We start from the raw sequence: 16,747 nt of genomic DNA, 5'->3' as shown, positions 1-16,747 counted from the left end.
TAGATGGATGAGTGGGTTAATGGGTAGATAGATGAATGGATAGATGGATGAATAGATGGATGGATGGATGGAAGGATGGATGGATTGTTTGAGGCACTGATAACAGATGAGACCTTGAGACCTTGAGGAGGAATGAACCATACGCAAGCTTTCAGAGCTGCCTTACCCTCTCACTAACTCTCTTCAACACCTCTTCTGCTTCCTCCATGGCCACCATCTCCCTCTGGTACTGGTTTTCTGTCTTTTTCCGCATTTCTAGGTCACACTCTGCTGTCAGTGCCAACATCTTCCGCTCATACTCCTCCTGTATTTCTTTTTCCAGCAACAGAAACTGCTTTTTGAAAGCAGCGGCTATCTTCCTTTCTGTTTGCGGAGAGAGGTGACCAGCACTGATCAGATTCTTCATCAGAAGGGCAATGATGTCCTTACTAATCTGGTTTCGACAAGCCTCCAGATCCGCATCTGCCTGATTCAGGGTTGCAATCTCCAACCTGAGAAACAGAAGTCAAATGGACTCCATTATACAATATCAAGAGAGAACAAGAGGCTCTGTCAGGCTGTGAGGTGTTTATGGGAAAGTCCTTTTCTTTCTTTCCCCTCTTTCTCTTCCCATTTTTCTCTTCCTTTTACTCTTTCATAATTTGAATGGAAAATGTTTCCCATGGGCTCATTTGTTCAACACTTGGTCATCAGTTGGTGGCACTGATTGGGGTGGTAATGGAACCATAGTGGGTACAGCCTGCCTGGAAGAAGTGGGATGCTGAGAGTGAGCCTTGAGGATGTAGCCCAGCCCTGCCTTCTGTCTGATCTCTGATCCCTGATGCCTCCAGATGTGAGCAAGCAGCCTCATCTTCTTGCTATTCCCTCAGCCCATGAACCAAAATCAATTTTTCTTCTTTTATCCTGTAGAATAAAAGCATAATTTTTAAGCCTTTCTGAACATCTGCCCAACTGGATTCCAGAGGTACGGCTCAGCAATGCACACAAAGACCCTTCCTTTCACTGTGCTCTGCAATGGCAGACATCTGTCACTCGATGGGGATATGACAATATACACATAGTAAAGAAAGTCCTAAGCATTTGAAAGTAGAGAATACACTGTGGCCCATATCCATCTTCTTGAATTTTGTCACCTTTCACCTGTCCCGTTCGGTCTATTCCTTGCCACGTGTATTTAAACACTGAAAGCAAATGCTATAAGATATGCCATCTTATCTGAAAACCCTTCAACACACATCTCTAAGAATCAAGGAGATGAACAGATACACAGACAGAAAAGTGGGTACTTAACAGCTAACCTATGGTTTTTTTGGGGGTTTTTTTTGTTTTTTTTTGTTTGTTTGTTTGTTTTTTTTTTTACCAGAATAGCTGTAGTAAACTATTACCTTGAGTTGAATGCACTTCGGTAAAGGATATTTCTCTAGAAAGGAAGTCAGTGCTATTAGCTCTGAACCCAACCCCCATCCATCTCATTTTAAAGGACACCCATGCATTTGCTTCCTTCATGGTTTCAGCAAGGAAAAACTGTATTGGATCCAGAAAGAATTACAGGAGATGCCTGAACAAAGTGTATGCACTTTGATATGATATGAAACGCTAAATGAACCAGCCAGAATCCCACAAGTTCTGAAAGTAAAGTTGCGTTCTACTCTGAGACAGACAAAACAGACTTCACACCTTTAAGCAAGCCTGGGGGGACAGAAAGAACCATGGCCCCTCCACCATGTCTTTATCCTGAACACATGACTGAAAGGACCCAAGTCTTCAGACAGAGCTCAGCTGCTGGCTCTGCCATCCACACAGCAGCAAAGAAGGTTTCAACTTGGAAGAGAGAGGTGGAAAAGGAATCAGGGTAAGTGGAGGTGACATGAGGAAGGAGAGAATGCAGGTGTGAAGACTGACAGCTCTGAAGACCTAGGAAGGGATGAGCACTGAGGGAGGCTGCCTGTGGAAGCTGCAATTCGTGACTTTTGTCTGGAGAGAAATATCAGACTCTCATCTCCAGAATCCTACAATTCTCAGGCTTGAGATCCCAAACCTTCAGGGAATCTGACAAGTGAACAGCAAGCTCTCAGACACCAGGCTGGGTGGCTGCAACCATCACACATTCCTTAATTTAGAAAATATGGTGGCCTGCACTGGACAAACTGCAAATCTTGTTCTTTCTCATGGCTGGCAGGAAAGCCACCTTACTAACAAGGGGAGCTCAGAAAACGACTTGGTTTTCCCATCTGTGTAATTGGAATGGCCTTATGTTGCTGTTCAAATATTTATCAATGAAATGACAACTTTACAGCACAATTTCTTAGCATGTTGACCCTAAATACTCAAAGTTCATGGAGGGGTCAGAGCAGACAGTTTGACACACACCAGCTTAAAAATGCTTTAGATGCAGCCACCTCACTGCCAAAGGCTTTACATAGACTGTTAACAGTAGCAACAAGGAAAAAAAAAAGGTAAATGCCCTCAGGCCACAGTACACAGAAAAGAGTCCCTTCTAATCAGTTAAATTTCCAAGCTATTAATGACATTAACTCTCATTGTTAATTGTGCAATGGCTTCAGAAAAACACAAATAGAAAAAATTCCTCCCTCATACATAGCATCAGGTCCACTGGCGAAGGGACACATTTCCTTCACTTGTAATCACTCACAGGACAACAAAATATGCCTTTATCCATTACCCCCAAGAAATCCTTCATGACATCAAGACAAGCATCTGGGGTCACATGGGATGGGGTTCTATGCTGGAGCTCCTTATCTCTACTTGCACTGGTGCACCCACAGTAATGCCTACGGAACACCATTGTTCAGAATGTCCAGTTACGTTCCACTGTTTAGAACCAATTATGATTAACACTTTGGCTCCTAGTGATAAAAACGAGAATGGTATCCATGCCTTCTTTCCTATTTGGTTCTTATAAAAATCAATCATTCTCACCAAATAGTGAGGCAAGGTACCAGGATACAGTCAGGATCCAGCTGATACACATGCAGCAAACAATTTTCTGAACAGGGAAAAGAACTCATAAAGCAATACAGGGAACAGTAACTCGGAAGGAAGCCTATGCAAGCACAGCCTCTTTTAGAATAATTCCGGTTCCTTCACGTTAGCTGGTGTAACCGCAAACCCACAAAACAGCTCAATATTAGCAGAAAGAAAGCTTTCCTCATCAGAACCAATTTCAATGGAAGGCACACTGAGCGATTCCATGTAGAGGCCAAACATCACACGTTTACCCTGTCAACATGGTGGCCAGGCAGTGGAGAATGGGCAAAGTATCCCCTGAGAATCTTCAGTGGGAGACATAGAACGTGAGGGAAACACCAGAAAAATCAATGCTAAGCCAGCAAGCCAGCAGCTTGTCAAGAACCCAAATACAGTATAAGCCACCGGGTGGGCTCTTAGCATCTTTTTCCTTCTTTCACCAAGTATTTCCATGCAGAAAGGCCAGGCTACACTCCCTCTCCAGGCACTGAGCTACTCTGTAAGAGGAAATAATCACTCATAGACTATATTCATTCCAAAGCCAGGGGCGGGGAAGGGGGGAATCCATGAACACAGCAAAAAGCCTTTGCCTTCAAGGAACTCTCTGTGTAAATGGGTAAGATAGAACACAATGATACAATGATATGTCTCTGTGTCTGTCTGTCTCTGTCTCTGTCTCTGTCTCTCTGTCTTTCTGTCTGTCTCTGTCTATCTGTCTCTGTTTCTCTGTGTATCTCTGTCTGTCTGTGTCTGTGTCTCTGTCTGTCTGTCTCGCCACTCCTGCATGTGTAGTCACTTCTAGCAGCCAGGGATGCTATGAAGAGAAGTAGTTTGGGGTATACAGGATAGGGGTGCTACAGCTGCAGAGGGAAGTTTCTCCTCTGTATGACTCCCCAATCCACTGTGCCCATGCGGCTGGTGCTTTGACCTACTCTGTCTGACTCTTGGATGCCCACACCCCATCCCACATCTAATATGTGCTACCACCATCGTACAGCTTAATGGATCTTCTCTCATTCCTGGTCCAGGTGTGATGCTGCATTCCTGGAATCCCTGCGCTGGGGCTATGGATGCAGGAGGATCAATAGTTACATTCATGTTTGGTCGCATAGCAAGTTCTGAGGCTAGCTTAGGTTATATGAGACCCAGTCTCCAAGAAGAGGAGGATAGGAAGAAGGAGGAGCCTTGAGTCCCTGCTCCAAGGCTTTGTATTCTGCCCATATATACAGTACAAAGTCAAAACCCAATATCCAGGTAATGCCCACTACTATGTTGAGCACCTAACGGGACCACAGCCAGGATCTGCTAAAATACCTGTCAATTAATTATTTTTTAAAAGTGTTCTAAGCATGAAGAAGCAATCCCGAACAATAAATGACCCAAAGAAGCCAGCAAATGGCGCCATCTTCCTAGGCTGTGGTCTTACACAGAGGAGGACCACAGGCATTGCTTTGCAGAATGCTTGAAAGGAAAAAAAAAATATGGGCATTGTAAAAATCCAAATGAACCATATGGTTAACATACAAAAAATGACTCAATGTGTGTATTTACAACTCCAGCACAACAAATACTCCCTACACATCTGCCGCATACAAAACAACCTCCAGACAGCACGGGAGCCGCAGCAAGAGCTCAGAGCTCAGTAAGGGAAGGATGCCAGAGAAAGAAAAACAGCTCTGAACATTTCATACTCTGTCTCAGCAGCAGCTGTTCTCAATACTTCTAAGACACCATTCTTCAGCAGCACAATGGATCTGTAAGCACTCTGTGGACTGGGTGCAAGTCCATTGCCACCCTCATGACCTCAGGCAAACCACTGGAGCCTGTCCAAATGGCAGCTCACTGGTCTGAAAATAGAGCAGAAGTGAGAATTTCAACGATTCTAGATGCTTGATTTGACCAGCTTTTCAGTCTGAGTGGTACAAAATTACTGGAAGCACACACACCATGTTTCTAGAACCTTCTGTGATCAGGCAAGCTACCCAGTTTCTCCTTCCTCATAACAGGTCCCAGCATGCATTGGGACCAAGCCCACTTCCACTATAACCTCAGTCAGGGACCCTGATAAAAACCAAAGGATAAAAGCAGTTCTCTAATCCTTTTTGTGAGAGGTGGCCTGTGAAGAAACGATGCAGAGCTGAACATGCAAGCAAGCCCAGGGAATGCTCTGTCGGGAGTAAGCCAGCAGTAGGGGAAAGGGCACAGTGCCACCTAGTCTTGGAAATGTGGCAACAATCAAGCCCCCTGCCTGTCTGCAGGGTAAGAATCCCAGCTAAACCGCCAGTGAGAATTGCAGGCAGGATAAATGACTTACTAGAAAAAAATGGCTATTTTTAGTAAGGAGCCCATGAGAGACTGATTTCCATGCAAACTAAGCCCCTGACATTTTCTTTGTGGGAGCTCCAAAACCTCAGTGGAGGTCAACACAGAAAGATAAAAGGTAACTGACAAGTGGAGGCAAAGGGAGGGAGGGAAAATGAGGGAGGGGGAAAAGGAGGGAGGGGGAAAAAAGAAGGCAGATAGATAGGCAGGTAGATAGGCAAGCAGACAGGCAGACTGACTGACTGACTGACTGACTGACTGACTGACTGACTGACTGACTGAGTAGGTACCCAAACCAGTGTCTAACCAGTGATGCTGAAATACAGATGAGTCGATAAATTTTAAGACTTAACTGGGGTGGAAAGTTAGAGAGATGGCTCAGGGATTAAAGACACTGGCTGGTCTTCTAGGACTTGTGTTCAATCCCTAGCACCCACACAGAAGCTCACAACCTTTTGTAACTCCAGTCCCATGAGATCCAACATCTTCTTCAGGCCTCTGTGGACACCACACTCACACATGTTCTGCTCAGACATACACACAGGCAGAACACCCATAATAATAAAGTCATTTTTAAAGACCGAGCTGGGGGAGGAGGGTGAGATGCTGAGAGGAAGAGGGATGAATTTCACTCTTGGGCTGAGTGCTCACAGTCCGTGCCTGCTGATCAATGTGAAACACTCTTCTGACAAAATAAGATCAGCAATCAAGAAGAAACAAAAAGAAGGCTCCAGAGTCCAAGAGTAACTAATATCAATGCTGTGGCATCAGAGTAAGCATGCAGCACGACTGTGGAGTGTTTCCTGTGGTGGGGAAGGAGGAGACTGGGCTTCTCATACCCTTCACACCTTGAATCCAAAGCAGAAGCAGGGGGCAGACATGCTCCTGCTTCACTGGGTCAGAAGCATGCAGAGTCCTGCATGTGTAAATTCAACTCCCAGCTGTCAGTTACCCAAGTCAGATGGTTGCACCCAACTCTTCATGTCCCTACTGGGGAAGAGGAGAACATCTTACTTTTGGGTAGGAAATGCTTTGATAATTCCTTGTCTTCATATAACAATATATGAGATGGTGTTTTTGGGTCCCGGCAAGAGCTTGCATCCCGGATTCCCACCCATTTCTGCCTTCCTAAGACAGGGTGGCAAATTTTAATTGCCATTGTTGGCATTCCAAACAGAGAACTAAGCAAAAAACTGCAGAAGGGCTTGTGAACAGCTGTCCAAAGCCTAATTACCCAAGCTACGCACACTACCCTGAAATCCAGAAATGTATGGAGCCCTGGGCCCCACCACTCAGAGGCCAGTCCTGTGCACTCAAGGCTCCAGTTCTGGCTGACTCACAGAGCTACTCAACAAGAGAGAAGCACCTCCCCAAACCCCAGTAGGGCAGAGTCCTCACTGTCAAGGACAAGTAGCTTAAAAGGTACTGTGAGTCAGACTCAGTATAGCTTTTGTCCAAGGAGAAATCACAACCGAACTGCTAGCAATACACCTGGAAGGGGTAGATAACTAACCTTCAAGTCCTCATGTAAGTGGACCACAACACCCCACCCCAAGTTCACATCTTTTTTATCCATGGTTTCACAGGATAGAGACAGCACAGTGCAGGTCTGTATCAACAAAAAAGAGTTCTACCCAGCAAACCAAGGTGGGTACTTGGGCTGGCCTATTTTTTCAAACAGCTATTTCTTCTCTGTTTTCTGTATTTAGTAAACAAACACCCAGCACACTCTTAAGATTTCACAAATACCCCTTGTTCCTTCCCATCCTTATACCTCCCTTTCTTCCTTATGCTGGAAGAATTTCCTCTCATTCCTCTTGGAAGCTTCTACTACAGCATCAAATACAAGTCATGATGTCACCTCCTCCAGGGAGCATTTTCAAGGCTCCAGAAGTGCCTCCTCTTTCTGCATCCAGCTGGCCCAATAGTATCAATGCCTAGCAACACTTCCATTCTGGCCACCAGTGATGAATGAATGACCAAGTAAACCCAAAAAGGACACCCCACGCCTGCTGCCCCCAACCCATCACCTCCTGAGAGTAGATATGACTGAGGACTCTTACTCTTCTAGGGCTTGAAGCATGCTCCCAGGCTCCTCAGAAGTCAGGATGTCAACTACTTGGTCATTGAGGGAAAGGTCCTGGCTCACACCGTTAGCAGAGATGAAGGGTGAGGGTTCCAGCTTGTTCTCAGGATGCTGAGCCTGTAGAATTGGAGAGACAGCTGATCTGGCCTGCTGGAGAACATTGCTGGGAGAAGGCAGGGCTGTGTGTGCACAGTAGGAGAAGCTGGCCTCCTCCTACCTCAGACCAGTCCCCGTCCTAGTCGGAGCCTCCACTTCTCAGCAAATGAAAAGGATGCTGATTTCAACAGCAGCACACAAGTGTTGGGCAAACAAAGCAAAGACATGCAGAGACATAACCATAAGTACTTTGCTACTGGATGGGTGGGGGCAGGGAGGGGGGATAGCTCAGTCAGGAAAGTGCCATACAAATGTGAGGTCCCCAGTTTGAGCCGTAAACCCCACATTTTTAGAAAGCTGGGTACAGAGGCAGAGACTTGCAGAAACAGGCAGATCCTTGGGACACACAGCCAGCCAGCCTTGCCTAACTGGTGAGTTCTGGGTTAATGAGAGACCCTTCCTCAGAAAAACAAGGTGGGAGACACCTGAAGAGAAGATGACATGAACGCCAAACAGAGAGAGGGAGGGAAGAAAGAGGGGAGGAGGAGGAGGGGGAGGGGGAGGAGGAAGAGGAGGAGGAGGAGGAGGAGGAGGAGGAGGAGGAGGAGGAGGAGGAGGAGGAGGAGGAGGAGGAGGAGGAGGAGGAGGAGAAGGACCACTAGGGTGAAAGAGAGTCTTCTGGACTTGATATGATTGCAACACTAGTAGCTTTATGGCACCTGCAGTTGCTTGCACAAGACCTGTACAAGATCAAGCTGATCAATATCTCATCATGTATGGTCACAAGCCCTCAGCCCTAACTAAGGAACTACTGCACAGTTGACAGCTTCTTGGGAAGACAGAGACAGTTTCCTTTATGGGTATGACCCTGGTAGGTTGACTCTGCTCCAGTGGATGGCCCCACCTTTAGGAGGTTATGGGATGCTCAAAGCCTACTCCTTAGATTATTTTTAAAGTCAGGGATGGACTTGGAAAGAGTTAGGGAAGGATTAGGGGAGCGAATACGATCAAAATACATTATGAGAAATTCCCAAAGGATTAATAAAATACATACATTTAACATGACAGGGAAATAATGTTTTGTTGTTTTATATTCTTCTCTCATATATTACATCCTGATCACAGTTTACCCTTCCTCCCCTCACTCTAGTCTTTCCTCCTCACTTATCTGTTCCCCCAAATCCACTCCCCCCAATCCACTACCCCCTCTGACTCCCCTAAGAAAAGAGCAAGCCTTCCAGGGACATCAACCAAACACCACAAAAAAAAATCTACAATAAGACCACACATATACCATCACATCACAGCTGGACAAGGCAACCTTGGAGAAGGAAAAGGGTCCCATGAATAGGCAAGAGTCCAGGACAGCTCGCTCTCCCACTGTTAGGATTTTCATAAGAACACCAAGCTAGTCAGCTATAACATATATGCAAAGGACCTAGGTCAGACCCCTACAGGCTCCCTGGTCTCTGCAAGTTCCCAGAGTCAGTTAACTCTGCAGGGTGTGTTCTCATGGTGGCCATGATCCCTCTGGTTCCTCCTTGCCCCGCCCCCCAGGATGCCTGAGCTCTAAGTAGTGTTTGGTTGTAGGACTCTGCATCTGCCCCCATCAGTTGCCAAATAAAGTCTCTCTGGTCTCTTTAATGACGATTCTGCTAGGCTCTGGTTCCAGAACACTCTGAAAGCAGGACAAACTGTAGGTAAAAAATTTTGTGGCTGGGATGGTGTCGCAATCCCTCCACTTGAGGCCTGGCTATACCAGATAGTCAGTTCAGGCTTCATGTCCCACATTACTGGGAATCTTTGCTATGGTTACTCTCTTGGATTCAATGGAGTACTAGGTTTCCAACTTGCCCCCCAAATGCTTCCCAATGCCAGTCATTTCTCCCAGTATTTTCTCCCTCCTCCACCACCTGATCCTTTCTGTTCGCAACCTCACTTGCCCCCAGTCCACCTGCAAAATTTATCCTATTGCTCCTTCCCAGGGAGATCCATGTGTCCCCCAACCTTTAAGCCCTCCTTGCTACTTAGCTTCTCTGGGTCTGCGGGTTGTAACATGATTGTGACTTATTTAACAGCTAATATCCACTTAAAGTGAGCACATCCATGCTTGTCTTTTGGGGTCTGGATTATTTCACTCAGGATGTTTTTTTTTTTTTTTTTTTTTTTTTTTTTTTTTCTACTTCCATCCACTTGCCTACAAATTTTATGATGTCATTGTTTTTAACAGCTGTGCAATACTTCATTGTGTAAATGTCCTATATTTTCTTTATCCATTTTTTGGTTGTGGGACGTCTAGGTTGATTTCAGTTTCTGGCTATTATGAATAAAGCTGCTATAAACAGAGTTGAACAAGTGTCCTTGTAATAGGATGAAACCTCCTTTAGGTACATACCCAGGAGTGGTATACTGGGTCTTGAGGTAGGTCAATTCCCAATTTTCCTAGAAACCACCATATTGGCTTCCAAAATACAAGTTTGCACTCCCACCAGAAATGAAGGAGTGTTCCCCTTGCTCCACATCCTTGCCAGCATCTGCTGTCACTTGAGTTTTTGATCTTAGTCATTCTGATATGTGTAAGATAGAATCTCAAAGTTGTTTTGATTTGCATTTCATTGATGGCTAAGGATGTTGAACATTTCTTTAAGTGTTTCTCAGTCATTTTAGATTCCTCTGTCAAGAACTCTGTGTTTCAATCTGTACCTATTTTCTAATTGGACTATTTAGTTTGTCAATGTCTAGCTTCTTGAGTTCTTTATATATTTTGGCTATTAGCCCTCTGTCAGATGTGAAGTTAGTGCAAATATTTCCCCATTCTGTTGACTGCTGTTTGTTCCCATTGATGGTGTCCTTTGCCTTTACAGAAGCTTCTCAGTTTCCCATTTATTGTTGATCTTAGTGCCTGAGCTATTGGTCTTGTGTTCAGGAAGTTGTCTCCTTTGCCAGTGAGTTCAAGACTAGTCCCCATTTTGTTTCTATTAGGTTCAGTGTATCTGGTTTTATGTTAAGATCTTTGATCTACTTGGAATTTTGTACAATATAATAGGTATGGATCTATTTGCATTCTTCTACATGCAGACATCTAGTTAGACCACCAGCATTTGTTGATGATACATTCTTTTTTTGTTGTTGTATATTTCTGTCTTCCTTATCAAAAATCAGGTGTCCATAAATATGTGGATTTACATCTGGGTCTTTGATTTGATTTCATTGAAAACTGTGTCTGTTTTTATGTTACTATTATGTGGTTTTTATTACTACAGCTCTGTAGTATATCAGGGATGGTGATAACTACAGAAGTTCTTTTATTTTACAGGATTGCTTATGCTACTCTGGGTCTTTTGTTTTGTTTTGTTTTTCAATATGAAGTATTGTTCTTTCAAGGTCTGTAAAGAATTGTATTAGAATTTTGATGGAGATTGCACTGGATCTATAGTTTGCTTTTGGTAGAATGGCCATTTTTACTGTGGTAATCTTACTGATCCATGAGCCTTTCATGTAGACCTTTCCATCTTCTGATATCTTCTTCAATTTCCTTCTTCAAAGACTTGAAGTTATTATCATACAGGTCTTCCTCTTGCTTGATTAGAATTTCCCCCAAGATGTTTTACATTATTTGTGGATGTTATGAAGGACTATTATGTTGTTTCCCTAATTTCTTTCTCAGCCCATTTGTCATTTATATATAGAAGGACTACTGATTTTTTTCTTTTACTTAATCTTGCATCCAGCCACTTCACTTAAGATGTTTATCAGCTGTAGAAGTTCCCTGGTAGAATTTGGGGGGTTGCATACTATCTTATCATCTGTAAATAGCAATACTTCTTCTTTCTAACTTGTTTAACTTTTATCTCCTGGAAATATCTTATTGCTCCAGCTAGAACATCGAGTACTATATTGATTAAATGGAGAGAGTGGGCTTCCTTGTTATATTCCTAATTTAGAGGAACTGGTTTGAGTTTCTGTCCATTTAATTTTATGTTGGCTATTGGCCCGATATAAATTGCTTTTATTATATTTAGGCATGTCCCTTGTAGTCCTCATCTTTCCAAGACTTTTATTGTGAAGGGATTTTTGTCAAAGGCTTTTTCTGCATGTAATGAGATGATTGTTTCCTTTCCTTCAGTGTGTTTATATGGTGGGTTACATTGACAGATTTCCATATATTGGACCATCCCTGCACAGAGAAATAATTTTTTAAGTCCTTCATCATCATCCTCCACATCAGAGGAAAACTCATAAGCAGCCTCCTTGACGTGATCTTGCTGGCTGCTTCCTGAAGTACTCACAGGCCTGTGAGACAGAACTCACAACCACAGCCTGCAGGAGGATTGGCTCAGAATCTGATTCTGCCCTATCACCAGCACCTCAGGCAGGTTGGCTCCAAGGGTCTTTGATGGCATTCAAGGACACCTGATATTGCTGGTGATCCTCTCCTCCTGTCTTGCCCTGAACGTGTTATTTCCTGGGATAGAGTGCCTTTGAATCTGGCCTCAGAGTTTACTCCTGTGGAGATGAAGATCAGGAACTGAAAAAGCTTAGGTCTAACAGATCCTGAGTGGAATCTCTCAAAGCAGGCAGAGGACCCCGAGAGAGACCCAATCTTCCAGGAAGGACCCACAATGATTCCCGGGAGAAGAAGATGCTTGGTTACTGTTTAAAGCAGAGGAAAGAGTTACATGAAGGAAGACGAAGGAAGGCATTGGGAGCCCATTAGAGTGAGCAGGAAGAGCTCTGCTCCCTCAGGAAAGCCAGTCGCTGTGTACACCCACAAGGTAAGGTGAGGGATGGGAGGAAATGAGGCACAAGTCAGGTCACGAGGGACTCACAAGCCAGACCAAGAAATCTGGCTTCACATCAGAACAGTGAGACTCCTCAGCAGGTGATAGAAAACAGGGCTTGATTTGCAGGTAGTATAAAGCCACCCTACAGATGAGTATAAGAGACTGAGCATAGAGTGAGGGTTAGCAGGTTTGGGAAGGGTTCAGGGGAGGATATGAAGATGTTGCCCAGTGGTAGCCATGTTGGTATAGGCAGGAAGAAAATTCTGGGAAGTTCTATAGCACAGGGGAGCAGCCTGGTCACCAAGAAGGTGCCACATAGTTCACACTAGCTAGAGACAGTGTATACATTTCCTCACACAGAGAAATGATGAATGCCTGAGGTGATGGATACGCTATGCCTAACAGCACATTACACCTGCACACATGTGTCAACCTACCACACTCTACCTGATAAATTCACACAAGTGTGTGTTAATTAAGAATAATATTTAAAGAAATAATCCTAGAAGCTTTTGCTTAATTAATAAATGGATGAATTTGCTTATTTACTGGCAATGCTATGGACTGTCCTGGAACAGGCTAGGTGATTACTCTACCATTGAGATACATCGACAGCCCTAGGGTTAATGATGAGTTTGTGTCCTGGGACAAGCAAGGTGAGAATCTTCCTTAGATCACCAGTAGAGTCTGACTTGGTCCAGAGTTGAGACACATCAGGCTAAAGGATGATTGTTTACCTCACACCATTGCCAATCAGAGCATTCGGAGGGAGACTCACCCGGCATCTGGAGAACATGCTTCCCTGCAGACACCGACCCCGTGCCAGGAAGAACAAGGCTGCCAAGGTCAGGAGGAGGGAGATGAGGAAGGCTGTGATGAAGCCTGCTGCGTGCAGACCATGGTTAGGCAGAACCTGCATGGAAGGAAGGGAGTCTGAGATCCCTCATGCTACCACCACCTGCTTCTGAAGTCAGGTAGAGGATTCCCCAGGTAGCATAAAACAGAGACAAAATACAGGTGCTGAGAAATACCCAGAGTCCACAAACCACAGAGACTGAAGGCAGGGGAATGGTCGTCAGGGTCTGGGAGAGAAGAGATGAGAGTGACTGCTTCTGGGTGCAGAATTTCAAACTCTGAGAGTGATGGGAATGTTCTGGAACTATGTAGTAGTAATAGGTGCACAATACTTGATTCACATAATATCAATGCAAGTAAATTTCCTATTTTGTTATTATATGTACACATGTATGCATATGCATACATACACATGCATATGCACTCACATGTACACATGAACACATATGTGCATACACACATATGTATACACATGTACACATACACACATGCACATGCACACCTGTACACATATACATATGCACAATACACAAATGTATACATGCACACATACTTACATATGCATACACACTCACATGCATACATACACACATAGCATTCACATTACAAAACCTGAAGCACCTCACCATCAGTCAAAACCTCCTTTTTAAAGAGAGGGTGTTTTTTTTAACTTGATTTATTTTTATTTCATGTGCATTGCATGTATATTTGTGTGAAGGTATCAGGTCCCCCTGGAATTAGAGTTTTTTGACAGTTGTGAGCTTCCATGTGGATATTGGAATTTGAACCTAGGTCCTCTAGGGAGCAGCCAGTGCTCTGAACTTCTGAGTTATCTCAAGATATCTGAGCTGCCATTACTACTGTGTGCATAAAAAGGCTCAAGCTAGAGGAACATCTAGGCAACATTAAATGGATGGAGGACTGAATGACAGAGTGGATGTGAGCAAACAAGAACCAACCACGGCCCTGAGTGACCTGCTTGGAAGTCTGGCGCCAGTGAGACCTCTCTACCAGGGTGACAGAAACCCTCTAATGAGACAGGAACCTAACCTGGGGCTGTTAGAGCATTAGATCCAGCCTCAAGTCCTCATCCCTACGTGTCAGAAAGAGAAAGTGGCTAAGATGTGACTGCCTCCACCCACTGAACACACTAGCTCCCCCCCACTGCCTCTTGCAAAGACTCGTCGCTCACCGTGCCCACCCCTTTAATCACACACTCGTTGCAGTCTTGCCTCTGAGAGATTCTTCATAGCATTTATGACGAGCGATACTGCACAAAAAGGCTTTTCAAGGAAGACTTGAAAAGATGAGAATTCAATACTGCATTTCAAAGACACAATAAAAGCTTGTTTAGAAAGTTTGGTTTCAATTATGTAATGAATGTATCTATAGGCTTGGAAGGCTGGAAGCTGTCATTGTTTGGCTTTCCTGTGTGTGCAGAGGCTGGGTACAGAGAGCTCTCAGGATGTCCAGTGGCCACACAGTAATCCTGCCCACTGACACCTCCAAACACAGGAAACAGGGGTTCACATGATGACTTTCCATGTCCCCTACCCCCAAAATGCAGGGAATGGGGAACACACATGGTGTCTTTCTATGCCCACCTATTCCCCCAAACAAGGGAACAGGGGACACACAAGACTTTCCAGGAAAATGTTTCAGCAGGTTTTAAACCTCTTGCTTGGCTTCCATATTCAGGAAGCAGGTCACTCACTGCCCCTTGTCGCAATGACCTGGAGGGGCGGCAGTGACAGCAAAGAGATTCTTGGCCTCCGAGTGATGAGTGAATGTTCAGACCGACTGCAGGAAGTGTCAATCATACATCATACGTCCTAATGCAGCCTCGTTGTGATACATCATCTTAGTTGTCAACTTGGCTAGATCTGAAACAAGCTGCTGTGCACAGCCCTGAGGGTTTTTTTTTTTTTTTTTTTTTTTTCCGATCATTTGACGTAAGAAGACCCACTCACACTAAGTGTGTGGCTGGCCACATAAAAGGTGATCCGAGGGGGGAAGCTTCACTTTCCACCTTCTTGATGGTGAGTTCATCTACTCTGTTTGGAAGTTCACCCATCCCATTGCCACTGGCCTGGCCGCTGCCACCACCTCCACCCTCCCCTGACATGGGAGCCCGGCTTCCAAGATGGGCTGAGAACCAGAGACTCCAGGAATCCTCTATACGTCAGAGCTACTTTTGGATTACTGAGGCACCTGGTCTGGTGGGCAGAGAAGCTACTGGGTCCTCAGTGGTTTCCAACTTGTGGGTCTCAATCGCTTTGGAAGTTGAAACGTCCTTTCACAGGGTTCACATTATATATTCTGCATAGCAGATATTTATATTACTATTCATAACAGTAGCAAAATCACTGTAATAAAATAATATTAAAGTAGTAATAAGATATAAATTTTATGGCTGGGGTCACCACAACATGAGGAACTGCATCAAAGGGTCATAGCATTAGGAAAGTTGAGAACTGTTGGTATAGACCATCTTGTGCAGATCAATCTAATAAACACCTTTAAATGAATCTGTGTTATTGGTTCAAAGAACCTGACTAATACACTTGCTAATTCCAATAGAGCAGAGCTTGGCTCAGGCATCATCAGAGGATTCCTCACAGTCAGGGTGCTGTGATCACGGCCCTTGCCAGGATCTCTGAATCTGCTTCTTTCCCGATACAATAAAGACACAGGCCAGATCATCTTAAGGCATCTTCTAGGCAAAAAGTCTCTTTTGTCAACAAACAGGTGTCAAGTGCCAACCAGAAGAGTAAGCCCAATGCTGCCACGCTATGAAAGTCCAGCAGGGGCCAAACAACCAGTCTGGGGAGAGGAGATGACCAGAGTCAGAGCTGCTGGTCTGAGTTCTGAGGGATGCCTGAGAGAAAGACTCAAAAAAACAGAGGGTCCCAGTGGCCCTTGAAGGAGTCAAGAGGATTAACTTTTCTGATGAAGCCTCAGTAAGAATACCACAAGAAGACCACAGGAAGCTCTGTGTTCTAAGGAAGACAACTAGATTCCTATAGCTGAGGTCAGAACAAAGATCCTCTGAGGGCTCTCACCTCTGAGGTGACAGAAAAACCAATAGTGACGACATGATTACACCGACCACCTCAGCTTCAAGGGCTCCCTGTAAAACCACGTTTGAGAATTCTCACTTCATAGCTAGCCACCTTTGTCTTCTTATTAATTAACACATGCTCTTTACATAATAGGACACTTGTCTTTTATGTACACCATAAATACCTCCTCAAATTTCTCACTTATCTTTATTTCTGGTTTTTTGTTGTTGTTAGTTTTTTTTTTTTTTTTTTGTTTTTTTGTTTTTTTTTTTTTTGTTTTCGAGACAGGGTTTCTCTGTGTAGTTCTGGCTATCCTGGAACTCACTCTGTAGACCAGCCTGGCCTTGAACTCAGAAATCCACCTGCCTCTTACTCCCAAGTGCTGGGATTAAAGCCGTGCGCCACCACTGCCCGGCATTTCTGTTATTTTTAAAAGTAGAATTCCATGGGGTTTATATTCAAATTCTCCAGACTATTACTCATATTGACTTTCTTTTTATTATTATTTTTATTGGATTTCTATACCTTACTTTATCTATTTATATTTTGGTTTG

General features: G+C 44.3%; 1 protein-coding gene across 3 annotated transcripts in view; it reads right to left on the bottom strand.

The window, feature by feature from the left end:
* The window catches only part of Evc2 (EvC ciliary complex subunit 2), a 91,180-nt gene that overhangs the window by 57,561 nt on the left and 16,872 nt on the right, over positions 1 to 16,747 (bottom strand). For all 3 annotated transcript variants that reach the window (XR_004607358.2, XM_034509306.2, XM_034509307.2), the window contains 3 exons: positions 13,055 to 13,189; positions 7,374 to 7,513; positions 167 to 491 (listed from right to left, as the gene is read on the bottom strand). Coding sequence is in view for 2 of the 3 variants with exons in the window: in XM_034509306.2 (XP_034365197.1) it covers positions 167 to 491; positions 7,374 to 7,513; positions 13,055 to 13,189 (600 nt within the window). In the remaining variant the exon portion in view is untranslated. The remainder of the gene's footprint in view (positions 1 to 166; positions 492 to 7,373; positions 7,514 to 13,054; positions 13,190 to 16,747) is intronic.

Source organism: Arvicanthis niloticus, chromosome 7 (genome assembly GCF_011762505.2).
Source record: "Arvicanthis niloticus isolate mArvNil1 chromosome 7, mArvNil1.pat.X, whole genome shotgun sequence".
Taxonomy (NCBI): domain Eukaryota; kingdom Metazoa; phylum Chordata; class Mammalia; order Rodentia; family Muridae; genus Arvicanthis; species Arvicanthis niloticus.
The sequence above is the reverse complement of the archived record's forward strand: the minus strand, read 5'-3'. Positions and strand labels throughout refer to the sequence as shown.